Source organism: Ovis canadensis, chromosome 14 (assembly GCF_042477335.2).
Source record: "Ovis canadensis isolate MfBH-ARS-UI-01 breed Bighorn chromosome 14, ARS-UI_OviCan_v2, whole genome shotgun sequence".
Classification (NCBI taxonomy): Eukaryota; Metazoa; Chordata; class Mammalia; order Artiodactyla; family Bovidae; genus Ovis; species Ovis canadensis.
Genome location: NC_091258.1, coordinates 66,447,939 through 66,474,664, shown reverse-complemented (window position 1 = coordinate 66,474,664; position 26,726 = coordinate 66,447,939). Strand labels below are relative to the sequence as shown.

The 26,726-nt window shown below is 51.0% G+C and overlaps 2 protein-coding genes across 6 annotated transcripts in view; one reads left to right on the top strand and one right to left on the bottom strand.

The window, feature by feature from the left end:
- Positions 1-928: 928 nt before the first annotated feature.
- Positions 929-8,031, bottom strand: FOXA3 (forkhead box A3). The gene is made up of 2 exons (XM_069549229.1): positions 7,408-8,031; positions 929-2,616 (listed from the first exon to the last, which is right to left on the bottom strand). Exons 1-2 carry the CDS (start codon positions 7,474-7,476, stop codon positions 1,630-1,632), a joined length of 1,056 nt encoding a protein of 351 aa, XP_069405330.1. The 5' UTR covers positions 7,477-8,031; the 3' UTR covers positions 929-1,629.
- A 311-nt stretch (positions 8,032-8,342) lies between these two features.
- SYMPK (symplekin scaffold protein) overlaps positions 8,343-26,726 on the top strand; it is a 33,162-nt gene continuing 14,778 nt past the window's right edge. The window contains exons 1-14 of one of the 5 annotated variants that reach the window (XM_069549223.1): positions 8,343-8,530; positions 12,100-12,256; positions 12,462-12,585; positions 12,711-12,776; positions 14,025-14,078; positions 14,173-14,246; positions 15,949-16,075; positions 16,700-16,949; positions 18,266-18,436; positions 19,639-19,878; positions 21,567-21,721; positions 24,060-24,210; positions 25,373-25,577; positions 26,418-26,568. In XM_069549223.1, coding sequence (XP_069405324.1) covers positions 12,481-12,585; positions 12,711-12,776; positions 14,025-14,078; positions 14,173-14,246; positions 15,949-16,075; positions 16,700-16,949; positions 18,266-18,436; positions 19,639-19,878; positions 21,567-21,721; positions 24,060-24,210; positions 25,373-25,577; positions 26,418-26,568 — 1,749 coding nt within the window. In that variant the 5' untranslated portion in view covers positions 8,343-8,530; positions 12,100-12,256; positions 12,462-12,480. Of the gene's footprint in view, positions 8,531-11,999; positions 12,257-12,461; positions 12,586-12,710; positions 12,777-14,024; positions 14,079-14,172; positions 14,247-15,948; positions 16,076-16,699; positions 16,950-18,265; positions 18,437-19,638; positions 19,879-21,566; positions 21,722-24,059; positions 24,211-25,372; positions 25,578-26,417; positions 26,569-26,726 lie in introns of all 5 variants that reach the window. The other 4 variants (XM_069549225.1, XM_069549224.1, XM_069549227.1 and 1 more) reach the window with 4 other exon arrangements.

Sequence of the window (26,726 nt, the reverse complement as noted above, 5' to 3'; positions counted from 1 at the left end):
CGCCCAAAGGAAGGGTCAGCTCCTTTCCCCCACACCTGCACGTGAAAGAGACAGAGACACACTAGAGCCAGCCAATATACACTCACACACAGCCACAACAGTGACAGGGATGTGGCAAAGCCAGGCATAAGTCACAGACATAACTCTTTGGAAGACATACAGACAGATGCTGACTCACGGAAGTACACATGAAACGCACAATGACCCACAACGCCAATGTAGGCGTAGGTAGACTCTCTGAGGCAGCAGGCAAGTAGACAAAGGGACATACGGAGACACACATCCAAGTGTGAGACCCAGAGGGTCCCAGGGACAGGTGTGTAAGAGAACCACAGACACAAAGCACAAGGCAGACACACAGAAGTCTGGTATCCTGAGACATCTCCAGGAAGCACACGGAAGATGGACGTAGAAACTAACACAGTTAAGGGATACAAGCCACAGATAACACCCACAGCAGACCACGGGGACCTCAATGGCTGTAGCGATACCCTATGACCCACAGAGGCACAGGCGCACGGACGCGTGCACACACACACACACAGCCTCCTTCAGTTGGCACCTCATCTGTCCCTCCTCCTCCTCCTCCTCCTCTCCAGCTTCACCAAAAATTGAGCAGTCCCAGGGCTCTCTGAACCTCAGTGCTAGAGGCATGTGTTGAGAGGGTGGGGGCAGGGAGATGGCCTTGGTCACTTCAGAGCCACCTCCGCCTGCTGCCCCGGCCCCATGGCTGCGGGGGCTGCTATCTGTGAGCAAACTGTCCTTGGGGTCAGGGACAGCAAAGAGCCAAAGGTCAGGTCGATGCCTCCCCCAGCCCTTCCCCCAGAGGTAACCGGCTCTTGGGGGCAGGAAGGAGAGGGGACAGGACACAGCAATTCAGTTGTTTCAGCTTCGAATGCCCCACTGGCTAAGGAAAAGATACATCCAATAAGAGGCAGAAATGGTGCCTTTAATGGTCAAACACAGCCAGTAACCCCCTTCCTCGGCAAGAACCAGACTTTAGTAGAAATCCCCCACACCCTAACCAGTCCTTTCTGGTTTCTCCAGGATCAGAGGGAGAATGGGCTCCAGGAAAAAAACAAAAAACAAAAAACAAGGAGTATCCTCATCTCTACCCCTCACTCAGCTCACACCAGAGACAGGGATGACACGGCCAGCACCGGGGCTGCGGTGGCCACTGTGTTGCACAGTGGTACCCGGGTGATGGCAGTCGGTCAGTATGGTGGCCATCACAGCACCCAGTGGGCCAAAGATGTAACCAAAACGGTGCCACCATCACATCCAGAGGCTCAGCCGAGAGGCTGGGCATCACAGCACCCGAGGAGCCAACCAAGAAGTCATCCCAGAGGGTGGCCATCTGAGGACCCAACAAGTCAACCTCATCACATAGATCAGTATGGCCGTCTTCACAGTACTCAGTGGGCCCACCACGATGTCAGTGGCAGCTATCATAGTACTCAGTGGATCAACACGATGCCCAGTGATGGCAGTCACCATGGTGAGCAGTAGGCGGACCAAGATGTTGACAGCCTGGAGGAGCAAGGCATCCTCGGGGAAAAGGTCAGGCCCTGAGCCCGATGGTATGAGCTACAGCCGGATCCCACCCACCACGCTCCCACCTCACCCCTGCTAGGATGCGTTAAGCAGAGAGCGGGAATAGAGGCCCTGGTAGTAGACCCCAGACTCCCCACCCTCTGCCCCGTAGCCCCCAAATCCCACGTCCAGCTTGGGGGGTGCTGGCGACTGTTCCGACATCAGGTTGTTGATGGAGAAAGGGTGATTGAAGTTGTAGGGCGCATCCAGCTTTAGCTCCCCTGGGAGCTCCAGGCCTGTGAAATAGGGTGTGGAGGGAGCAGCGGGCGAGCCACAGTCCAGAGCCCCCACTTCGTCCCCACCCTGGGCCTCCGGCTCCGGGGGCGGGGGCTGCGGCTGCGGCGTGGAGGCCACAGTGGCGGCAGGGGCGGCGGCCGCGGAGGCCGACCCCGCACTGTTCCTGGAGGCCGAGCTCCCGCCGCCCCCTTTCTTCACCTTCTCCTCCAGCTTGAAGCGCTTCTGGCGGCGTAGGTAGCAGCCGTTCTCAAACATGTTACCTGAGCTGGGGTGCAGGGCCCAGTAGGAACCCTTGCCCGGCTTGTCCGGGGAGCGCGCCACCTTGACGAAGCAGTCGTTGAAGGAGAGCGAGTGGCGGATGGAGTTCTGCCAGCGCTGCTGGTTCTCCCGATAGTAGGGGAAGAGGTCCATGATCCACTGGTAGATCTCGCTCAGGGTGAGCATCTTGCCCGGCGCCTGCTGGATGGCCATGGTGATGAGCGAGATGTAGGAGTAGGGCGGCTTGGCGTGGGCCAGGGGCCGCCGGTACCCCTTCGGCATCTCCTTCCCGTGGACCAGCCCCGGGCCCGGGCCCGCGTACCCTGAGCTGCTGCCTCCACCCGTGCTGGCGCCCAGGCCTGGGAAGGTGGGCCCCAGGGGCGCTGTGGGGGCTGGGGGCGCCAGGGGTCCAGTGGGCAGTGGGGAGGCAGGGAGCCCCCCTGGGGGGTAGGGAGAGCTCAGCGGGTTCAGGGTCATGTAGGAGTTGAGGGGGGCCATGGTGGGTACTGGGGTCACCGGAGAATAGACCTATAGGGAGAGAAGGAGAGATGGCAAGTGGTGAGCCTCTACTCTGTTGGTAAGCAAAGCGTCGCTGGGCCCATTTTGGGACCCTCTGTCTGTGCGTCTTGCTCTTCCATCGTTACCTGCCTCTGGAAATGGCTGTCTCTTCAAGTCTCTCTCTCTGCCCCCTCTTCACACACCCCTCTCCCTGACCCCATCTCCCACATCTCATGTCCTGGAGTGCACATGCTTTAAGTGGTTCTCAAAGTGTGGTCCAGGACACCCTGGGGAGTTGTCTGAGACTCTTCTTTGGGGATCAGCGAGGTCAAACCATTTTCGTATAATGCTAAGATATGACTAACCTTTTTCACTTGGTTACTCTCACGAGCATACAGTGGAGTTTTCCAGAGTCCACATGACATGGAATATTGCAACAGACCAAACGTAGAAGCAGCTAGGAAAATCCAGCTGGCTTCTCCTGAACCAGACACTAAAGAGACGGGCAAAAATGCCACTGTGCCACTCCTCCCCTTCAATGTCCTGAAATACAGTTATTTTAATAAAAATACACACTGCTTATACTAACACATTGTTGCTATTTTTAAATGAATGAATGCCTATTTTTAAAATGTCTCAGTTTTCACTTTGAATGTGGTAACAACCAATATAACTCTGATCAATAAAAACTGTTTGGGGTCCTCAATAATTTTAAGAGTGTGAAGAGGTCCTGAGACCAAAAAGAAAACAAAAAAATTGAGAACTGCTGATTTATCTAATAATGGAATCTATGTGTGTCCTTTCTAACCATCTTTTAGGTTATAAAATCATAGCTTTATAAGTCAAAGCACCTGAAAATCAGAAATCACATATTTCCACCTAATATATGTCATCTGTTTATTAAATGTCATCAAATCTAAGCTTCAGTAGTATTTTAAGTGTCAATAAGAATGGAAAAAAACATTGTCAATTATAATCCCCAGACACCACTGACTGTAAAATCCATTCCATTTTCAGAAAGGTTCAAATGGGGGGAAAACATACATCTTCTCTCAGGGAAATAAGGTAGACATTGCTATGTCTTTGTAAGTAACTATCTTGTCTCTCAAATATTCAACTGACCACCTACTGTGTGCTGGGCACTACTCCAGGCACTTCCCAGGAAAGTTCTGCTCTCATCCTTGTGACCACACTATGGGGGAGGCGCTATCATGACACCCATTTTTCAGCTGAGCAAGCTGAGGCCCCAGAGAGGTTGTCCAGGAGTCACACAGCAAGGAAGGAGAAGAACTGGGATTCTGAATCCAGGCAGTCTGGCTCCACATGGGTGTTCTAGATCTAGCTACAAAAGCAGTGACTAAGACTCGGAAATGCCTGCTCTCAGGGAGCTGTCAGTCTAGCAGGAAGTGAACAAGGTAAGGAAGCAAAGTACAAAGCTTGGTGGATGGGGACTTCTCATTCTGTGAGCATTTATCCCTTTCATCCAGTCTTCCATCCATTCTCTGGCAATATTCCATCTGTCTGTCTGTCCTGCTTCCTGTCCCGGGGGGTAGGGTGGGTCTCATGGCACTGGGGGTGCTGCTCTAGCTCTGATGGGAACCACCACTGAGTCAGTGTGTCCCATCTCACCCCTCTGTCACTTAAGAGTCTGCACAGACCAAGGCCCAGAGGGAAAAAGGAACTGCCAGGATCACTCAGGGAGCCAGAGACAGGTGGTAACCAACCCCAGGTCTGCATTCCAGTAGAGAAACTCTCCCCTGTCTTTTCGCGTGTCTATCCAGGTAGCTCTTTCTACTTAGGTCTCTTTGACTCTCCCTGTCGGCATTCTATGTGTCTGTTCACCTCCTTCCCCGTCTCGGTACCTCTACACTCCTTCCCTCTCTCCCTCCCTCCTCTGTCTCTCTCTCCCCCCCTCACCCCCGCCCCCACGCTCTCTCCCTTTATCTCCGTCTCTCTCCTCCATCTCTTTCTCTCCCTCCTCTGCCTTTCTTTTCACATAAAAAGACACTCACAGCCCCCACCTCTCTCTTCCTCTGCCCCCGCCCATCTCTCTCACATCTCTTTCTCCAGTCCTTGGAACTCTCTCTGATTACCTTCCTCCTTTCCCACCCACCCCTCTTTCTTTCTCCTTCAGTACATCTTTGCATCTCTCTGCCCCTTCCCTGGGCACCACCGTCTCTCTAGAAGTCTCACATTGAAATTGGAGCCACAGCTATTCCCCTCCCCCATGCACTGGTCTCCCCTTTGGTTGGCTGGCTCTGGTCCCTCCCCAAAAGTAAGGGAAAAGGGTCCTTTGGAGAGAGGGGAGGTGTCGGAACTCAGGGGGATCCACAGAGAGAGTTCCTGAATCCCTCTATGACCCCTGACACTTCTCCAGCTCAGTCAGACTCTTGTATTGCAGAGGAAGACAGACTGGGACCCCAGAGCCCTTCTTTTCTGGCTCCCCACCCACACGGAAGTCCTTCTTGAGGTCTGACCTCAAGCCTCCAGCTGCCCTAATCCACCGTCAGCTTTCACACGCCCCGGGGCTGGGATGAACCCCCAGTGTCCGGGTCTGAACCGGATCTCCCCTGTGAGGGCGGGGCTGAGACTGGGGGGGAAGCCCTGAGGGGACCTGCACCCCCACCCCAGGAGGCTGGAATTTCTCCCCTTTCATTTCCTTATTGTCTCTGGAGGAGGGTGTGACAGGGAGCAGAGGGAGGCGGTGTGAAGCCAGAAGCTAGTTTCTAATCCTGGTCCCAGCCTAGGACCTCAGGTGGCCCCTACACTCTGAGAGGCTTTAGGTTCTCCATCTAGAAAATGGGGTGGGGGGAGCAGTTGGACCAGCTGACTTGTGAGAACTGGGGGGATGCCTGAGGACTAACTTTCCAGTTTCTCTCCAGACAAAGAGCTAGCCTGGTGGAGGGGGGTGCCATGACCCCAGCAGAAGGGTGTGGTGGGCAAGAAGCAGTGTGGGGTTCCCCCCAGTGCTCAATTGCTGAGTGAGTGCAGAAGTTTCTCCTCTCATTGTTCTGACCCAGGTGGAGGAGGTGATTTTGTTGATGGGAAGGTTGAGGAGACCCTCACACAGTACGTCCATTTCCAGCCCCCTACATGTCATCTCTTCCAAAATATGCCCCCAAATGATGACCATCTCTAGACTGTCCCTCAATTTCAGAGACAACTTCCACACTCCTTGTCCCCTAAGCTTCAGGCTGTGCCCCAAATAATGATTCCTTAAGCCTAGAGCCCCGCAATTTACTTTTTAAGATACACCTCCAAAACACTGATTTGTAGTTGGTATCCTTAGAGCACACCCCCAGGATCTGAACTATGCAAGGCGTTCAGCTGAGATTCTCCTACTGTCTGGAAGCCTCCACCACCAACCTGGTCTCTGCCTTCCCCACCCTAGAACCGACATCGCCTCCACCTCTCAATGCTCTCAATCCCTTCCCTGCCCCACCCCACGTGCACCTCACACCTCCACAGCCCCAGGACTGGCCCCTCCTGGGCACCTTGCCAAGCCTTGCAGGCCTGGGTATCCAGGAGTCCCACCCTACAGCTTCAAACCCCAGACCCAGAACTCAGGCACGCTGGGGCCCATGTAAACCCCAGATCTTAGTGTCTTTGGAGAACTCAACCCCTGCAGTCCCACATCCCACCTCAAGCCCACAGTCCCCATCCAGGTTAGAAACCCAAGTATCCAGACCCCCATAAACTTCTGGCTAGGACCCTGTCCCGCCTCCACTTCATAATGTTGACTAGAGAGCAAGCAGGCTAAGACGGAGTCCTTGCAGCAAGAGGAATGCAAGTTAGACCTGGGGAAGGACTTTCCATCAGCTAGGGCAAGCGAATTATTATTCTCTGCCCCCTATTCCAGGGAAGTCTCATCCTGTCCGAGATGGGACTGGTGAGGACATTAGCAATTTGTGGAGATCAATGGAAGGTGGGGTGGGTCGGGGGTGGGCGAAATCTGAAACCCTCCAGACTCCAGCAAGGAGAATCCCTGCTGAGGGTTTCTCTAATAACACTTAGACCCCTGAAGTTCAGCTGGGAGGGGTGAGGGTCAAGAGTAGGGACCTGCTAGGTGGAGACTGACCCCCTCTGCTGCCAATGCTGTTGCCCTTACCCCCTGCTCTCAGGATCCCGACTGTGACTGCATCTGGCGCCTTACCTATCTGAGCCCCAGCTCTTAAATTACCTGTTATTTCACACTCTGCAAACCAAGCTTCATGTCTGACCACCTTCATCTCTTATCCTTGAGCACCTACCCCTATTTCTAACTTTAAAATAGAACTCAACCCCAATCCTTATCCCAGAACCCCAATTCTTACATCTACCCCAGACCCCCATCTTTAACACTAAATTCTAACCCTGAACTCTCAACTCAGACTTCTCTTAATGGTGACCTCCCTCTCCCATCTCTTATTCACTATATTTCTCCCTAATGTTGAACCCGGTTGCCTAATCCCTCAGCTCTGTCCGTATCCCGGAGCTCTGATTCCTATCTTTGGTTTATTCATTTTAATTCCTTTTACTTTGGGTCCCTGACACTCAGCCCTCACGTATGAGCTATGACTTGACCCTTGGCAGAATCTTCCTTACTCCCATTTAAGCCCTCACGGCGACAAGCCTGCCTAAACCGCGCTCCCATGCATTGTCCCCCGTCTCTGACTCCTTACACCTGGTCTCCGTGTGTCCAGTTCCCCCGCTCTCAGGTTCTATTTGGGGCCACCGTTGGAGTCCACACCCAGGTCCTTACCCCCATTTAACCCCGCACCCTGATTCCTGCCCGCCCCCCCTCCCCCGCCAATTCCCGCTCCGCCATCCCCGAGGACACACCTCGCCCGCCTCCGGGTAGTAGCTCCACTCGGCCAGGTCGTGGGCCTCCATCTTCACCGAGCCCAGCATCCCCCGGGCCTGCGCCCCCACCCGCCCCCGCTCCGGCCCGGGGAGAACCGAGAGTTTCGGATCTCTTGGCGGGCACTGCCCGAGTTCCGACCCGCGCCCGTCCGTCCGACCGCCCAGGGTCCCAGTCGTCCTGGGCGCCGCGGGAGGCGGCCACGCTTTATAGCCGGGACACCCCCGCCCTCGCCCGCCCTGGGCTCCCCTCCCGCCTCCCCGAGGGCGGTGCGCCCGGATTGGGGCGCCCCCTGCGGGATTGCGAGGAGACAGACCTCAGGCGCCGGGATCCGCAGCCCGGGGACGAGAGAGCTGGGGACGGCTGAAGAGTGCGGGAGCTTTAACTGGGAAACAATTGCTCATGCTAAAAGCCTCGAGGGCAGAACTCTAGGTCGCTTCTACTTAGGGTTTTCATCATCTCAACTGGAGCAGGCGAACAGCCAGCAAGACTTGTTGGAGTGGAAAGGGGGCTCAGAACCGAGTGGTCTCCAGAGTGGTCTCCGCTGTGTTACTATTACTATAAAGACCGGTAGGAGACCCTCGAAACCACATTTCCCTTTGGACGGAGTGGAAGACTGAAGCGTCTGATAACTGGAAGTGCTCCAGATTGTGTAAATGGCCAGGACACAAGGTGGAGGGGATCGGGGCCTCTGCTCAGATCCCACTGAGACTGCAGACAACCTGCAAGACCTAGGAGCTTCGCCTACCCGACTCTGTTCAATCAAACATCAGCCGTCCAGGGAACCAGAGTCTCCGTGAACTCCATTTCCCAGAAGCCTCCAGCCCCCTTTCCGTCCCGCCTCCTGTCACAGGACTACATTTCCCAAGAGGCATGGCGCCCGAAAGCCGGAAATGAAGGTCCGCCCGGGCTTCGCAGGGGGGGGGTGCGGAAGGCCGCTAGCGCGGTAGGGGCGGAGGCGCTCGTACAGAGTGGACTCCATTTCCCAGCGATCCGCCGAGTGCTGTGATTGCGTAGTGTCACGGCGGCGAGCGGAAGATGGCGGCGGCGTCTGTGAAGAGGCGCTGCTGAGGGGGCGCGAGGGGGACGGAAGCCGGAGCCGCGGTGAGCGGGGGGCGAGCAGCGTGGGCGCCAGGGACGAAGGGAGGAAGGACTCTGAAAGGCTAGGGGCGCTGTCGGGGGCAGTGAGGACACTGAGAGGAGAAGGGAGCAGTGACGCTCGGGACCCCAGTTTCTGCCCAGCTTTTGGACCCAGCCGTGGCTCCCCAGTACCCTCAGGGCAAAGTTCCAGCGTGGCCGCCAAGGCGCGTCCGCACCCCCCGGCCTCAGCTGTACCAATTTGCTGGTCCCTCTTTTCGCCCAGCTGTACTGGCCTTTCGATTTCCTCAAACTCGCCATACGCTTTCCCGCCTCAGGCTTTTTGCACATGCCGTCCCCTCTGTCTGCAACATCCTTTTACTCATTCCGCCTGGCTGACTCCCATTCATCTTTCTGATCTTGGCACCAACGTCACTTCCTCTGCGAAGCCCTCCTTTCCCGCCCTCCATCCCGAAATCCGCCTGTTGGACGATCTCATAGGTCGCTGTTCCTTTCCTTCATGTCACTGGGGGGTCTCACTTGTTATTGAACCTTTATTTGTGTGGCTTGTTAGTCCTGTCTGTGACCATGAGCCCCACGGTGGGTAGGGACTGGGTGTCTGTCGGTCTCCGCTGTGTTCCCAGCACTGCGGAATCGCGCTGAAAACTCCCAGTTAAGGTTCGTTGAATGAATGAACGATTCTCGGGGGGCCACTCTGTGTATGTAAGGGAAGTCGTCGTACTCCAGGTGGAAGTGGGGCGGCAGGACTCTATAAGGAGCACAGCGAGATGGAAGGGAAAACGATGATTACTGTTGATAGCAAAAGACTACAAACCACCCCCAGATGTTATTTAGTAGGGAGATTGGCAGGGAAAAAACGGATAGCCGTCAGAAAATAAAATATGAAACTGTAAAAAGGAATGAGGGAAGGGGGTAAAAAAGGAACCAGAGACAAAGAATGTACTGCAGCATATATTAAGGGAAAAGCAGAATGGAAAACAGTGTTTATCATATGCTTCCTTTTTGACAAAAGTAGAGGAAATATTTGAAAGTGAAAGTCGTTCAGTTGTGTCCGACTCTGCGACAGTCCATGGAATTCTCCAGACCAGAATACTGGAGTGGGTAGCCTTTCCCTTCTCCAGGGGATCTTCCTAACCCAGGGATCGAACCCAGGTCTCCCGCATTGCAGGTGGACTCTTTACCAGCTGAGCCACAGGGAAGCCCAAATGAAGTAAGGATATACATTAAAAAAAACCAACAGTGGAAGAGGAAGGACACCAGGTAAAAAGTTTGGGTGACTCAGTGTATTCTTATCATGAAAAGAGAAGAAAATTCATCATGAAAGCGTTCATTGTGTTCTGCTGGGAAACAGCAGTATACTGAATTGTTGGGTGGCTGTGACCTTTAATTTGCATGAACAGAGCTGGGGGGCAGGGGAAGCAGTTCTTTTTAGAGACGCAGTCCAGTGCACTACTGAGAAGGCTAGGTTCTGCAGCCAGGCTGCTGGGTCTGCATCTTACAAGTTATGAGCCTTTGATCAAGTGATTTTACTTCCTTGGATTTCATATATCCACATCTGTAATATGAGAATTGGGGCTTCCCTGGGGGCTCAGTGGCAAAGAATCTGCCTGCAGTGCAGGAAACTGAGGTTTAATCCCTAGGTTGGGAAGATCCCTTGGATGAGGAAATGGCAACCCGCTCTAGTATTCTTGCCTGGGAAATCCCCTGGTCAGAGGAGCTTGATGGGCTATAGGGTGTTGTGAGGTTTAAATAAATTACTGGGTGAGAATTGTGCCCAGCGCATATTAAATGTTCAATAAATATTAGCTGTTATTTTTCAAGCATTCCCAGAGCCAAAGGGCAAACTAAGGGATAGTGAGGGATACTAAGCCCAGTGATTGTTGAAGCCCTTTGACATTTACTCAGCAGATTTTTTTTTTTTTTTAATCTTTTGGTCACACTGCGTGGCATGTACGATCTTAGTTTCCTACCAGCGATCAAACCTGTGTCCCCTGCATTGGAAGTTCAGTCTTAACTGCTGACCACCAGGGAAGTCACACTCAGTAGATTGTTATTGAAAACTTACTAGATGACTTCCCTGGTGGCTCAGACGGTCTGCCTACAATGCTGGAGACCTGGGTTCAATCCCTGGGTTGGGAAGATTTCTGAAGAAGGAAATGGCAACCCATTCCAGTATTCTTGCCTGAAAAATCCCATGGATGGAGGAACCTGGTAGGCTACAGTTCATGGGGTTGCAAAGAGTCGGACACAACTGAGTGACTTCGCTTCTTCTTCTTCACTCGGTGCCAAGCACTGTTCCATGCTGGGGATAAAGTGAACACCCACACCTCTTCCCTCATGGAGCTTATAAATATGTAGTGTGTTTATAATGATCCATACCATGGAGAAAAACAAAGCGACACAGACGGTGAGGGAAAGTAAATGGAAATTTGAAATCAGATGGTCAGAGAGGACCTCGCTGCTGGGATATTTGAGTTGAGACCTGAAGGAGATAAGGAGGAAGGGAGCTGTGGCAGTATCTGAAGGGAGGGGTAATCCAGGTAGAAGGAAGAGAAGCACAAAGGCTTAGAGGAAGGGGTATGTTGGTGCGGTGACGAGGAGGCCAGAGTGACTGGAGCAGAAAGAGCCAAGAGAAAGAGCAGAAACAGAAGAGCCAGCTCACGTAAGGTCTGCCCGGCCGTGGTGAGGACTTAACTTGGCTTTGACTCTAAGCAAGATGTGGGGGTGACAGGCAGCAGGGAGACCAGGAAGGAGGCTGTTGGACAGTCATTCATTCAGCAGATACCTGTTGAGTATAAACTGCTGTGTACGGTATATTATGGTTCTTTCAAAAGATGCATCTTTTTCACTTCCTCAAATTATTAACAGTTTTCTGCAGTAGCCTTCAGATCTCTTTCCCTGCACGTGAAAATAGCTATACTTACGTTTACTATGTGTGTTAACTCAGCTAATCCTCACAATAGTTCTGGGAGATCACCACTGTTGCCATCCCTGATTTACAGAAGAGACAGCTGAGACCCAGCTGTTTCTTGCCTTGACAAAAATCGGTTGGATCGTATACATTCCTCTGTGAGGCAGCAGAGTGTTACTGTCATCTTTTCGTGATGATAGTTCTTTGAGACCCATCCTTTTTTTCCCTATTTCCTCCCTTTTCTGCTTTTTGGTTTTTCCTTCCACTCTTTTTTTTTTTTTTAACAAATACATATATTTTGCCTTTCTTTTGTGAAAAGGGAACATAGAGTAAAGATTGCCTTCACTTTGTTTTTAATTTAGTATGTGCTGGAGCCCACTGTCTATCAGCACACAGAAAGATTTGTCTCATTCCTTTTTACAGCTGTGTAGTATTTTATTTTGTGGATGTATCACAGTTTTTCAGCCCGTCTCCCTATTTGAGAAGACTCGGGTTGACAGCGGTCTTTTGCTACTGGGAATAGTGTTGTAATTGATATCCTTCTTATTTCTTGATTTTTGCCAGTGTGACTTTGGGAGAGATGTCCAGAAATATCCCCCACTTCTTTTGAAACACAGTGTCATAATATTCCAGAAAATGGCAGAAGTGTAATTTGTTTGATTAGGCCTTCTCTGATGTATTGAGTACTTACCTACTGTGTGGAGGACCCAGCTGGAGAGACGAAGGGCACTGAGACCAGAGAGAGGTGGCTGCTCTGCGTGCATCTCTTCAGTCCTCCAGCGGTTGTTTGTGGTCAGCCTGCTCTCTGTAAAGTACTGGAGGTGAGGCTTGGTTCTCCACGGGGTACAGCCTCTGAGCCAGGAGACATCAGTCTCCCCCAGATTATAGCCCCAAGAATACATACAGTCAGATCCAGACTCTGGAAGGAGGAGGGGCTTGAAAGGACCCAACAGGCTGGGAAGGAGGGTTGGGTCCTTCACAGACAGTGGAGTAACGGCCCAGAGCTTGCTCCATCCTCCTCTCCAGCAGGTACCGGGCTGCAGCCATGGCAGCCAGCAGTGGGGACAGCGTCACACGCCGGAGTGTGGCATCACAGTTCTTCACTCAAGAGGAGGGGCCTGGCATCGATGGCATGACCACATCAGAGAGAGTGAGTACCAAGAGAGAGGGGTGGAATGGGGAGGCCCGGGCCCTCTCTGGGGGCACCACCCCTAGCTGGAAGATCTCAGGAGTGCCGTAGGAGCTGGGCTGACCTGCCTTCCACCCTCCTTCCAGGTGGTAGATCTCCTGAACCAGGCGGCACTGATCACCAACGACTCAAAGATCACAGTGCTCAAACAGGTGAGGGGAAGAGGGTGACGCTGGGCTAAGCAGGACGAGAGGAGCTGGGATGGGAGCTTCGGCAAAGAGGGCATGGGTACTGACGCTAGCATCCACGTCTAAGTGCTCGGGATATGGCACTCAGCGCTGCTCGGCCACACCATCGTTTAATTCTCACAAAAGCTCTCTGAGGCAGGGTAATTTCTTCTCTGTTTTACAGAGAAAGAAGTAGAGTCTCAGAGCTTAAATTAGACCAAGGTCACTCTGCTAGGACCTGACAGAACTAGGACCTGAATGCTGGATTCAGACTCCAAATGCTATGCTTTTGATCCTCAAGTTTCTTCTCCACCAGAGTCCTGTCCAGTGGGGAGGACCTGCAGGTGACCCAACAGTGGGGACTCAGAGTAGGCAGGGCTGACATGGAGGCGCCTGGGGGAGTGTGGAACCTAGAGGGGGCTTCTGACCCACCCTAGTGGCGGGAAGTCAGGGAGGGCTTCCTGGAAGAGGGATGTCTGAGCTGAGACCTGGAGGAGAAGGAGAGAACCAGGCCAAGGGAAAGAGGGAGAGTGTCTTGAGCAGAGGGCAGAGTAGCTTGTACAGAAGCAAAAGAGGATGAGGAATTAGGGGGTGCTGAGTGTGGTTCAGAACAGGAGGCAGGTGGAGTTCAGGGGACCCCAGTTCTACCTGTTCTGCACGCCACCCCACCTCAGCAGTGAGTGGGGTTCTGACGGGGCCTCCCTTATGGGGTGGTTGTCAGGGCTGTTCACCAACAGTGCCTTGGCTCGTAGGCAAGAGCTTCTGTGAGAGTGTTTTTGGGAGGGGCTTATTCCAAAGAGCCTGGCAGGTATTACACAAAGGCCTCAAGAAATGGGCTCTCCCTGTGATAAAATGCCTGCTGAATTGCAGCAGTTTAATGGGGAGTAGAAACAGAAGGGGCGTGGAGAGAATTGCTGGATGAGCCTCAGGAAGGTAGGAGTCCCACGGCACCTCTTCACGGTCACTGGTCCACTAGGACCTGCGCCGCCTTGTAGCATCTTCTTCTTAAAGCCTCACAGTAGCCGTGTAAGCTATTGTTTCTGGTTCCCATTTTGCAGAAGGGTAGACTGAGGCTCAAGGGAAGCCGCTTGCCTAGGCCATGCTGGGAGTTGAGCTGAACCTGAGCTGAACGTATCTGCTGCCCCCATGCGGGTTTCTCCTCCGCGTGCCTGTCTGTACTGACCGGCCCCTGGTTTTATATTTGTGTCCCCCTTTTTCCCGATCTGCCTCCAGGTGCAGGAACTGATCATCAACAAAGATCCCACACTACTGGACAACTTCCTGGATGTGAGTGGCCAACAGGAGAGAAGGGGTATGGGTGTAGGGATAAGGGAGGGGATCCTGGTGCAACTCTGACCCACCTTCCTCCTGACCCTGGCAGGAGATCATCGCTTTCCAGGCAGACAAGTCCATCGAAGTGCGCAAGTTTGTCATCGGCTTCATCGAGGAGGCTTGGTACGGGGCGCTGCAGGGCACGCGTGGGAGCGCCCCTGCTGGAGTTGGCCTCTCGGGCTCCTGGCCTGCTCCTGCCCTGAGAGTCTTGCCCTCCGCTTCCCACACGCATTCTCCCTCCCTGATTCCCCAGCAGATACTTAATAAGGTCCAAGTCTCAGACTCGTCCACTCTTCCTCTGCTTCTTTGACACTTCACATCTACATCATCAGTAAGGACTGCCGACTCTGCCTCCAGACTGTAAACAACATCCGACCATTTTTCAACCATTTCCCTTGCTGTACCAAACATTTTTTATTCAGTCCTCACACATGGGATTCTTTGTTTGGCCCATTTAACTGAAGAGAAAACTATGAATCAGAGAGGTGAAGTGAGTTTCTTAAGGTCACACAGCCAGTATGTGGCAGTGCTGGGATTTTAACCCATGTCCATAACACCATTGCCCAGAGTCTCAATCTCCCATCTTTTACTGGGAGAGTTTTTTTTGTCCAATTGAGGTATACTTGATTTATAATAATATATTAGTTTCAGATATACAACATGGTGATTCAAATTTTTTAGAGATTATATTCCACTCAGCTATTGTAAAATATTGACTATATTCTCTGAGCTGTACAATACATCCTTGAAGTTTATCTATTTTGTATGAGGTAGCTTGTACCTCTTAATCCCCCTACCCCATCTTGCCCCTCCCCCATTCCGTCTCCTCACTGATAAACGCTAATTTTGTCTTTTTTTTTAACATGTTAGCATATATAGCACTTTTGATTTTTAAAAATTTAACTTTTTCCAAACAAGCAAAAAAAAGTGATATTTTTTGAGGTATAGTTGATTTATAATATATTAATTTCAGGTAAGTAACATAGTATTTCAGAATTTTCATAGATTACTGGGACAATCTGGTATGTTTTCTGAGTTTGCCAAAACACTTTTTGTTCCAGATATGTATCACATGACTGCTATGTGCCAGGCATTTGTGTCAGGCTATAGAAATAGAACTGGATAAAAACAGATATTGTTTCTGCCTTCATGTAGCTGATGGTTGAGTTTCATATTTTTTGACTGATTAGCTTAATATTTAACTTAAAATTGTAACGTGATGTAAAAATTCACATTCTGAGCTCTGGGTGTAGCCTTGAATTTATTCATTCACTGAACAAATATTTATTGAAGGCCTTTTCATTCTTTCCTTCAACAAAAAATGAGAATCTGCTAGTACTCGGATGGGAAAGAATCCCCTACTTTCAGAGCCCTCCATCTTAGGTAAACAAATTAGTAAACAGAACTCATGATTACATAAGACAGAGTGCTTTAAAATATTAATGACTAATATTTGTTGAATGCTTTCTTATACCCTTCTAAGAGCTTTACATGTATTGTTGCAGTTTTCACAACAGGCCTCCAGGCCTATTCAAAATGAGACAAAGGTGCTTGTTCAGATTCACACCAGTGGTCTGGCACTGCTGCCTCTTAGGTGAACTGTGGGCCCTAATAGTACGAGAGAGTGGGCGTTGCAGGACCAACCTAGACCACGGTCGAGCTCACCTATGTCCGAAGGTACCAGATGCTGGCAGACACGACGGGTGTCTATCTGCCTTCCAGTCTTCTGACACACTGGCCCTGATTTCCCTTTCCTGGCAGGCCGCAGGCTCCCATCACCTGCACAAAGGCCACCTTGACCTTGCCTTTCTTCTTCCATCCCCAGCAAGCGAGACATTGAGCTGCTGCTGAAACTGATCGCGAACCTCAACATGCTGTTGAGGGATGAGAATGTGAATGTGGTGAAGAAGGCCATCCTCACCATGACCCAGCTCTACAAGGTGGCCCTGCAGGTAGGGGCTCCCTGCCCGCCTGGGGTTGCCCCAGCCTGACAGGCCTCATTCGCGTCTTAGAGCCCACAACCAGCGTCAGATCCCGTCTTCCAAGGTCAAGATGTGCTGTCGATCTTTAGGGACAGACAACGAGGGGCTCTAAGTTCTAAAGGCCCAGGAGTTGCCATTAACCCATCTTTCCCTGCATCCGTCCATCCATTTATGCATTCCGCAAACGGTCCCTGAGAACCAGGTCTTGTGACCAAATGGGCCAGCTGGGTCCACACTGTGGTGTGATGTACATTAACATTATTGAGAGGAAGAAATCCATTTACTCTCTTGCCACCACCTTGAGAGGTCGGCATTGTTGTTCCTTTGGCCTCTTTAAGATCTGAGCCTCCAACACTCAGCCTTGTCACTACCTCTGAACCTTATGAGGGCAGGACCAGGCCTGGCCTGGTCACCACTGGGTCCTGTCCCCCGCATCACCTAGCCCAGGGCCAGGGACGGAGTTGTAATTCAGTGAACATGTCCCCAGTGAATGTATTTATCATCGTTGATGGATCTCTGAGTTGTGGTGGAGTTGGTGATTGGTGTCTTGTCCCCATCTGCCTGTCTGTCCGCCCCTCCCCGGCCCACACACAGTGGATGGTGAAGTCACGGGTGATCAGTGAGCTCCAGGAGGCCTGCTGGGATATGGTGTCGGCCATGGCTGGGGACATCATCCTGCTGCTGGACTCTGACAACGATGGTATCCGTACCCATGCCATCAAGTTCGTGGAGGGCCTCATCGTCACCCTCTCGCCCCGCATGGCTGACTCGGAGGTGCCCCGACGCCAGGAGCACGACATCAGCCTGGACCGCATCCCTCGTGACCACCCCTACATCCAGTACAGTGAGTGCCCCGTCAGCTGCTCCCATTGGCCTGGCACTGCACCGGCTCCCTCCTCCTTCCCCCTTTCCCCCTCTCTTCTTAGTTTTTCATTTCTGGAATCAGTTTAATACAGCCCTGATGCCACGTTCAGATCTCAGCGTTACCTCTCTTACTCACGTGAGCTGGGGCAAACTACTTCTTTCTGAACTTTGTCTTGCTTTTGTAAAATGAAAGTGGTAATGGTACCCTTCCAGGCTTGTAGTGCTGTTCCATAAGAATGTGAGCACTCAGTAGTAAATATCAGCTGGTTACACAGTTTTTCTGATTGCAAACTATAAAAGTAGCACAGGCACGTTTTAGTGTCAGGCAATAAATACGGAGGAGTAGAAAGGGAAATTACTTCCTTCCCCGGTCCTGCTCCTCAGAGATGAATACCGCTAAGAGTATTGTTTCCTTTCGGACCTTTTCTCTGCAAAGACAGGTATTTATATGTGTGTGTTCATAGTTTCTGTGTTTGTTGGGTTTATTGTTTACAGAAAACAGGGCCATTCTTAATACTCCCAGCTGAGAGGCATGAAAGTGGAATGGCTTGTGTTTGAATCCCTGCTCTGGCTTTGAGCACCCGACCTGTTCTCTCTGAGCCTGTTTCTTCATTGGTAAATCCGGAGTTGTTACTATGGCATCTCCTTTAGGGTGTTAGCACGAGCTTTTTGGTGAGTTTATGTGGCTGGCATAGTAAGCGTTCCACAGATATTAGCTGTTCTTCTGGATTGTTTGACCACGTTTTGAACTCAACAAAAATTAAGTTGCATCTTTTCCAAACAGTATCATGTTCAGATGTTACAAAATATTCCATTAGAATGGCTATATTACATTCTATATTTTATTCACTGTTTTGTATAATGTCGGATCCAGTAGGTTTTTGCATAATAAATGTCAGGAAAGATACTTGCCACAGTTGTTTAGAGTTAACTTTTGGTGACTGGATCAAGGAACATGGTGGTTCAGAGAATTTCGAGTCCTTTATCTGTGTGTTGCCACATGTATACATATTCAGAGTTTTGCATCAGTGCAGCTCAGACAGATTCCTTATAGTTGGATATGTTAAATTATTTCTACTTTGTCAGTATTGCAAGCCTACGCTTTGAGCGTCATCTCTCTATTTTTATTAATAGTATTATAGTCAGACTCATCACGCACTAAATCTCCTGAGTTTTTTCAGCCAGTCACAGCCATCCATGTACGAGGATATTTCTCCTTTTGGTCTCAAAGACTGCTCTCTCTGGAGGCCAGGGAGAAAGCCCCCTACTAACTGGTCCTCTTCTCTCCCTCGTTAGATGTGCTGTGGGAAGAAGGCAAGGCAGCCTTGGAGCAGCTGCTCAAGTTCATGGTGCACCCTGCTATCTCCTCCATCAACCTGACCACAGCCCTGGGCTCCCTGGCCAATATTGCCCGCCAGAGGCCCATGTTCATGTCAGAGGTGATTCAGGCCTATGAAACCCTCCACGGTAGGTTGGTCCCCTCCCCTACTTCCCCTGTCCACAGACCAGTCTCCTCTTTTCTGAGAAAATGTGGGCTAAATATCAGGCCCCTAAAGCATTCATCATCGTCAATCTAGTAGGTTATGGACATAAGGAAGGATTCTCCAGATTAGACACATATCTTTCAGTGATTGCAGGTGACAGAAACGTAGTTCAGAGCTGCTTTTAACATTGAGGTATGTGTGGGTGAAGTGACCTGGTGTCTTAAGTACTTCAAAATACTTCAGCTCTTCCCCTGTCTCCCCTAAAAAAAGCAGGAGGAGAGATGTGCCAAGATCAGCAAAATGTTGATGGCTACATGGTGATTCATTACCCTGGTCTCTACTTCTGTGCATGTGTGAAACTGAAAGGTGTGGGGCTGAGGCGTGAGTGTGTGAAGATCAAGAGTCCCTCTCCCTCTCCTGGCTCTAATGTGTCTCTTTCCTAGGGTAGAAAAGATGGCCCCCAATTGTTCCAGACTTCCATTCCATCTTCTTGGCAACCCCATGGGAAAGAGAATGTCTCCTTCCCAGCCATTCCAACAGAGGTCCAAGGGCTCATTGTTTCTGATTGGCCAAGAAGACATTGTGAGCCTATCTCCCAGCCAATCACAATGGCCAAGGAATTGCAGTGTTCTTACTGGCTCTGAGGCTCTTGCCCCCTTGGACTGAGAATGGAGCCGGGGTGGTTCCCTCAAAGGAAAATGAGAGTGTTGTTGGCTGAGGAAGTGGGAAAGGATGCTGGGCAGGCACAGTTGCAGGCATCCTCTTTTGCTGTGGAACAGGAGAGACTCACCTCTCAAGGTGATTGTTAGACGTTTGAAGGTCATTCTGGTGTCAGGGACCAACAATGAACTGTTGTGGCAGCTCAGTTGAAACATTCTGCAGGTGATTATTGCTTTCCCTAGGAAAAGTGTGATGGAATTTCCAGACCAAAGGTAGAGGGAGATGAGACTTAATGTTTAATAAAAGGGAGGCTGGGTTTTCTGTTTTAAGGTTGACTAATACCGAGGGAGACCTCTCAGGGGAATATCAGCTTGTACAGGGGGAAGGCCATAGTAGATCTGAGAGTGAAGGAGCTCTGCCAGGAGATGCCCGCCACCACTGCCCAAGGTGGGGCTTAGGAAGGCAGGTGGGCAGGGCACCGTGAGCTCTGTCCACAGCATAAAGCTCATGCTACTTTGCTCGCAGCCAATCTGCCCCCAACGCTGGCCAAATCTCAGGTGAGCAGCGTGCGTAAGAACCTCAAGTTGCACCTGTTGAATGTGCTGAAGCACCCAGCGTCCTTGGAGTTCCAGGCTCAGATCACCACCCTGCTGGTGGACCTGGGCACGCCTCAGGTGGAGATCGCCCGCAACATGCCCAGCAGCAAGGATGCCCGCAAGCGGCCCCGAGACGACTCGGATTCCACGCTCAAGAAGATGAAGCTGGGTGAGCTGAGGAGCCGGGTCAGGCTGGGCAGGAGGTGGTGGCAGGGACTGACCACGTCCAAAATGTCTAATTATTTATAGGAAACTAAGCTTAATTTACATGATAGATTATATTGTATAAGTATGACATATAATAAGTGATGTCAAAGTAAAATTATTAAAGAATATAATATACTCAAAAGTAATTACTTAAGTTATACAGAAAGGAGTAAAATGAAAATAGTCTCCCTTTCATCCCTCTCCCCCAAAGTAACAAAGCCACAAGTATTAACACTTAGGTTTTCTTTCAGAAATGCCTTTGATGTGTAGAGTTCTCCTTTCTTGTGAAGTAATCTTTGGCGGCGGGGGTGCTGTGTTGCAATACACAGGTCCCATGATGCTCCCCACCAAAAAGAAAGGATGGAATTTTTTTTTTTTTTTGAAAAATAACTTACTGAGTATGAAGATTGAGGTAGAGATCTGTGTTTCTCCACCTATCCACGTGATTTATTTTTTCTTTATTTTGGCCACTCCTTGTGGCATGTGGAATCTCAGCTCCCTGACCAGGGATTGAACCCACGATCCCTGCAGTGGAAGCAGAAAGTCCTAACCACGGGATCTCCAGGGAATTCTGTAAATGTCTGATAGCAGCTTTCCCACAGTTTTCATCACATCAGTGTATGCCACCCCAGCAGTGTGTGAGTGCCAGATACCCCACTGGGTAAACCCTGGGTATAAATGGTATCCTCGGTTTAAATTTGCTTTCTTGCCTGTTTTGGAGTTTTACATTTATTAGCTGTTTGCATTTGTGTGAAGTACCCGTCCTTTCGGGCTACTCAGCCTTTTGTAATTGAGTTGGAGGTGCCCTTGGTTAATGCAGGGCATCAGCTCTGTTGCTTGTGTTGCAGACTTGACGAGATTGTGTAACATGTCATATTTTTGCCTTAATCTACTTACATCATCATTCTATTGAGCATTCCAGCTCTCCCACTTTTATAACTACAGCTTCAGGGAACATCTTTGCACACAAAGCTTTTTCTCTAAGGTTCATACTAAGTTAGTTTTTTCCCCTGAGCTAGAACCTCTGTGCTTATATTCAACCCAGCCTGTTCTTGATAGACTTTGTATGCTGTATCTCTGTAGCGTCAGTGTTGCTGTGAGTTCGCTGTGCATTTTACCTTAGCTATATCTGTAAGTTTTTAGGGTAGATCCTATAAGTGGAACTGCTGTGTTGAAGAGGTATACACGTTTAAAATTTTGACCTACTATCAAACTGCCTTTCCCAAAGGCCATACCAGTTTATACTTCCACAGTTCACACCCCCACTAACAACTGTCACTACTAACTTTTTGTTGTTGTTGTTCATCATTTAGGCAAATCTGTTGTCTTACTAGGATGTTTTACTTTTTCTTGATTCCCTGTGAGGCTGAGCACTATTTCAAAGATAGGTGTTTTTCAGCAATAAAGCTCTGTGAGCTTATTAGTTAGCCTTTTTGTCTTCTTGGAGCTTAGTGTGGTCAGCCAGGCTGGTGTTTACATTTCTCAGATGAGGAGAACTGAGGCCTAGAGAGAGGTGGGTAGTTCCCCAGGGTCACATGGGCACACTGCTGCTGTTTGCTGAAGCTGCTTGGGGGCAGGGGTACCTGAGAGGAGAGAAGGGCCCAGTGCTCCCTCCAGAGAGCCAGCATCTTGTCGTCTCCTCCATCCTAGAGCCCAACCTGGGGGAAGACGATGAGGACAAGGACTTGGAGCCAGGCCCCTCGGGAACCTCGAAGGCCTCAGCCCAGATCTCAGGCCAGTCAGACACAGACATCACGGCCGAATTCCTCCAGCCTCTGCTGACACCCGACAACGTGGCCAATTTGGTGAGGACGCATAGGGGCCTTTTCCCACAAGGCAGGGAGGAAGGGTCTCCAGTCTTCCCCTGCCTTTCTGCTCCACACTGCCCACCTTTTGCACATAACATCAGACCTGAAACCCTTCTGTTTTCAGGGCTGGGAGGGTGTGGTCCACTGGGCCTTCCTCACCTTGGATGGACCTCTTCTTAGATGATCTTTATTCCTTCAAGAGGTCACTTGTCACACCGCCCACCCCCCAATCACAGTTCCCCTTCGGGTTTTCTAAGTCTCGGTCTAGACCCACCCACTCTCTCTCCTTTCCTTTGCAGGGAGGGCCTATTAGGTCTGTTAACTGGAGCATCAGCCCATGACTTGTTTGTTATGTGGTATGGGATTGGCATTGGGGGGGTGGGATGACCAGTGTTATTTTTAGATTTTCGAAGATGTCCTGCTCCGAAGTAACAGAACCATTGGTTTGAGTTGAGGAGGCAGTTGGGCTGGGGGAGGGGCAGAAACGTGGGAGGGTGGTGGTCCTCACACCAGTCTTCAGGCTGTAACAGAACCGAGACCTTCTTGTTGGACGCTCCTGCAGAATCTCTCTTCCCATGCTTGACGGCAGTCCCCATCAGCTTTCCCTTCTCTCTCCCTAGAGGCTCCAAGGGGGTTAGTTGCTGGGCAGTTGGGGCAGTGAGTTTACTCTCCAGCTCACATCTCTTGGGTGAGCTCCAGGCCTGGATGTCTGGCCACCTGCATCTTTCTCTCCTTGAGTGTTTTACAGGCACCTCAGACTTAACATGTCAAATCTCAGCTTGTGAAATTTCTCCTCCCACTCCAGTACAGGCCCATAGCCCCTCCTGTGTTCCTGGCACACATGCCTCTCGTCCCCACACCAGAAACTTGGAAGTTCGGCTCTTTTCCTCCGCCTCCCCTCCAGCCCTTCCCCTCTTCCCCATCCCTGTGACTGACCCCTGCCCTATCCAGGCCCTGCCCTCTTCCTGGCAGAGGACCACTTCTTCCTGGCTCTGCCTTCTACTCTCCCTGCGGCAGCCAGAGGCATCTTTGTCAAGTACAAGTCATGAAGCTCCTCTGCTCAAATCCCTGCCAGGGCTCTCTGCTTCCTTCCAGATAAAACTTAAATTCAACTTGCCTTCGGCCCTGTCTGATTTGGCTTCCATCAACTTGTTGTACCTTACCTATCCCTGTCACACTTCAGGAAATTGTCTTTTTCAAATTATTGGCATGGCGTTGTTCACAGGATTCTTCTACTCTCGTAATGCGTGCTGTCTCTGTAGTAACGTGCCATTTCTTTGTCCCGGATACTGTGTCCTTCCTCTTTATTTTGTATATTCTTGCCATAGATTTGCTTGTTTTAAGCCATTTCAAAGAACTGGCTCTTAAGTTTTTTGATCATCTTTCGTAACCTTTTCTGTTTTATTTCTGCTGTCTTTATTTCTTTTTTCTTTCTTCCTGCTGTCTTTCTTTCTTTCGTGTTACTTTCTTTCAATGTTTTTCCCCAAAGGTAAATGCTTGGCTTATTAGTCTCCAGTCTCTGATAGCTCAGTTGGTAAAGAATCCGCCTGCAATGCAGGAGACCCCAGTTCGATTCCTGGGTTGGGAAGATCCCCTGGAGAAGGGAGAGGCCACTCACTCCAGTATTCTGGCCTGGAGCAAAAGAGTCGGCCAGGACTGAGTGACTTTCACTTTTACTTTTCTTACAATGTAAGCATTTGAGGGTCCGACTTTCCATTTAAATACCCGTATCTTCCGTGTTTTATTCCATTATCTTTCTCTTGTAGTTATTATTTAAGAACATGCATTCAAACTTCTAAGCCTGTAGGGGGTTGAAGTTATCTTTTGTTACCGATTCCTGACAGACGTGGATATGTTCTATTAGGGTACTGATTTTGTGTTTTGTTTGTTTTAAATCAATTTCTAGCTCATATTATACTCTGTCGCTGAACCTCCTTCCAGTCTCTGGGCAGAGTATCAGCTCTGGTGCCTCTTAGCCTTCTCTCATGCAGTTCCCACAACCTGGAATTTCCCCACCCACCTGCCCCCACCGCTGCAAGGCCTCACTCTCTGTCAGTCTGCTTCCAGCCCACCTCTCAGTTTCCAGCCTACATGCCACCGCCCGGAGAAGCCAGAGCTGTTCTTGGCCTTCCTGGTGTGACACCTGGCCCCCTTCCCTTCTCTCGTATGCCACCCACACTGCATCAGTACTCGTTTTCTCTCTCACTCGCACAAGAATCTGTGATCCATGAGGCCCAGGCCTGTCCTCATCACTGCCATTTTGCCAGCATTGGTCTGGGTGTGGAACCAGCATCCATTGCGTCAATAACTAAGGAAGGTTCCTGGCATCTCGCAGGTCCTCATCAGCATGGTGTACCTGCCCGAGGCCATGCCCGCCTCCTTCCAAGCGATCTACACCCCAGTGGAGTCAGCAGGCACCGAAGCCCAGATCAAGCACCTGGCTCGGCTCATGGCCACGCAGATGACGGCCGCAGGACTGGGGCCAGGTGAGTGCCGCAGGGAGCTGACCGGGGCCGGGGCTGGCACTGTGGCCGCGGGGCTCTCCTTACTGGAAAAGCACCTCTTGGTCGAAGTGCAAATGGAGAACCATGTGAGATTTTATTGTCGGTAGTCACAGGCCCCATAGATTGAGTGAGTGTTCAGTATTTGCAGGCCCTGGGCTTTGAGGCCCAGCAGACCTGGGTGTGAGGTCTGAGGGGACTCAGACTGGCTCAGCCACTTAATAACTGTGTGTCTTTGGCCAAGTTGCTTAACCTCTGCAAGCCTCAGGTGGTTTCCCATTCTCACAGTGCTGCTGAGGTTTAAATGATGTACAGTGAAACAGCTCAAAGTGCACAACTTAGTGGATTTTCACAGCGAACACGCCAGTATAAGCACTACCCGGGTGGAGGAGGGCTGCCACCAGCACTCTGGAAGGTTCCTTCTTGCTCCTTTCCAGTAGAGACTCAATGCATCCCCTGTCCCCACTTCTGTCTCCGTAGGTGAGTTGTTTTCGTTTTGAACTTCCTATCAATGGGATCATAGCCTCTGGCTTACTTTAAACTCAGCATAAGTTTTTGAAGTTCATCCATATTGCTGTGTAAGCCAAGCGTTTACTTTTTTATTGCTCATTAGACTTCCTTTATGTGACTAGGCCCCCATTTGTTTATCCACACTCCTCTGTTGACGGACATGTGGGCTCTTTATACAGTTGTTGGCTGTTACGAGTAAAGCTGCTGTGCCCTCATTTGTGAGTTTATACGAAGGAGTGGAACTGTTGGGTCTTGATTTGGGGCATGTTCGATGCTATTTGAAACTGCTCATCAGCTTTCTAAAGTGGCGATACCTGGTGTTACTCCGACCAAAAGACAGTGAAGTTTCTTGTTTGAACCTCAGTCGTTTTATTGCAAAGTGGGGATGAAAAATGTTCCTGCTCCAGAAAAGCATTTTGCAGAATTTTTTTTTTTTTTTCTAATTTTTTGCTCTTTTGGCCATGCCACAGAGCTTGCAGGATCCTCGTTCCCCAACCAGGGATCCAACCCACGCTTTACAGATGTAAATGAATTTCGGATGTGCAAGGCTTAGAGTGGAACCTGGCCCACAGGAGGCCCTTGGGTGGGAGCAGGTGGTTCTGACACACCAAGAGCCCGTTTGCTGCCTTCCCCTCAGGCGTGGAGCAGACCAAGCAGTGCAAGGAGGAGCCCAAGGAGGAGAAGGTGGTGAAGCCAGAGAGCGTCCTGATCAAGCGGCGCCTGCCCGCCCAGGGCCAGGCCATCTCGGTAGTGGGCTCCCTGAGCTCCATGTCCTCCCTGGAGGAGGAGGCACCCCAGGCCAAGAGGAGGCCGGAGCCCATTATCCCCGTCACGCAGCCCCGGTGAGTCCCCTGACGGCACGGTGCAGGAAACTGGGGCCTGGATTTGGTGTGTATGTGACAGGCGAAGGCAGATAAACGGAGATCAGTCTGGGCCAGGATCTCAGATTCCAGAGTCAGTGCCGTACCCACTGAACCTTATCTGCTGTTTTCTTGTATATAAAACTACCATCTTATATCTAAAATGGGGCTGATCGTATCTCTCTGTCTTTGAGGATGAGAGAGAATTAAATGAGTTCACAGTGCTGGTTAGAGGATTAAATCGGATGGCACTTGGTGGACAGGGATCACGAGGTAGAAAGCACTTAGCGTGGTTTCTAGCATGTAGGAAGTGCTCCTGGCTGTTCCCATCACTGTCCCCTTCATCACCTGCCTTACAGACCACAGAATCCAGCCTCTCCCTGCCCTGTCCCCAACCTAGGCTGGCCAGCAGGGCTTGACCTGCTGCCCCTCCAGGCTCTCTGTTAGCCTTGCTCCCTCCTCCAGTCACACCAACCTGTTGGTCGGCCAAGCATGTCCCCACTTGGAGGCCTTTCCACTCCCTGTTTCCTCTGCCTAGAGAGCTCATCCCCAGACATTTGTGGGTCTGATTCCCTCACTTCATTCAGGTCTTACTTACGTTGTCATCCGTTGCTTGCTTCTTACAGCAGCCTCCCCTCAGATACCATGTACCAAACCCAAACAGCACCCTCTGCCTTCCTGTTGCCCTGCAGTGCCTTGGGGTCATGGGGGAGTTGGAGGGACAGCGTGGGGTTGTCTCTGTCTGTATGTCCTGGGGTGGGGCCTGGGTTCCAGAAAGGACGTTCGGAGTCACCATGTCCCTCTCCGTACTCTTGCACGTAGGCTGGCGGGCGCTGGTGGGCGCAAGAAAATCTTCCGCCTAAGTGACGTGCTGAAGCCCCTGACGGACGCGCAGGTTGAGGCCATGAAGCTAGGCGCTGTGAAGCGGATCCTGCGGGCGGAGAAGGCTGTGGCCTGCAGCGGGGCCGCCCAGGTGTGCCCCCGTCCTCCCAGCCCCTCCTCCCAGTCCCTCTCTCCAAGAGCCTGCCGCACGTCGCAGCGGAGAGACAGGCCTCCGGGTTAACCCTCCCTGGCTCCAGACTCCAGCACTGGCGCTCCTCAGCCGCTTCTCCCAGCCTCACTCTGACCTCC

What these genes read in the sequence shown, in the direction of transcription:
- FOXA3 (XM_069549229.1), bottom strand. Translation starts at nt 7,476, where the DNA reads ATGCTGGGCTCGGTGAAGATGGAGGCCCACGACCTGGCCGAGTGGAGC. An exon ending in ACTACCCGGAGGCGGGCGAG is followed by an intron (nt 2,617 to 7,407) that starts GTGTGTCCTCGG and finishes CTCTCCCTATAG; the next exon opens with GTCTATTCTCCGGTGACCCC.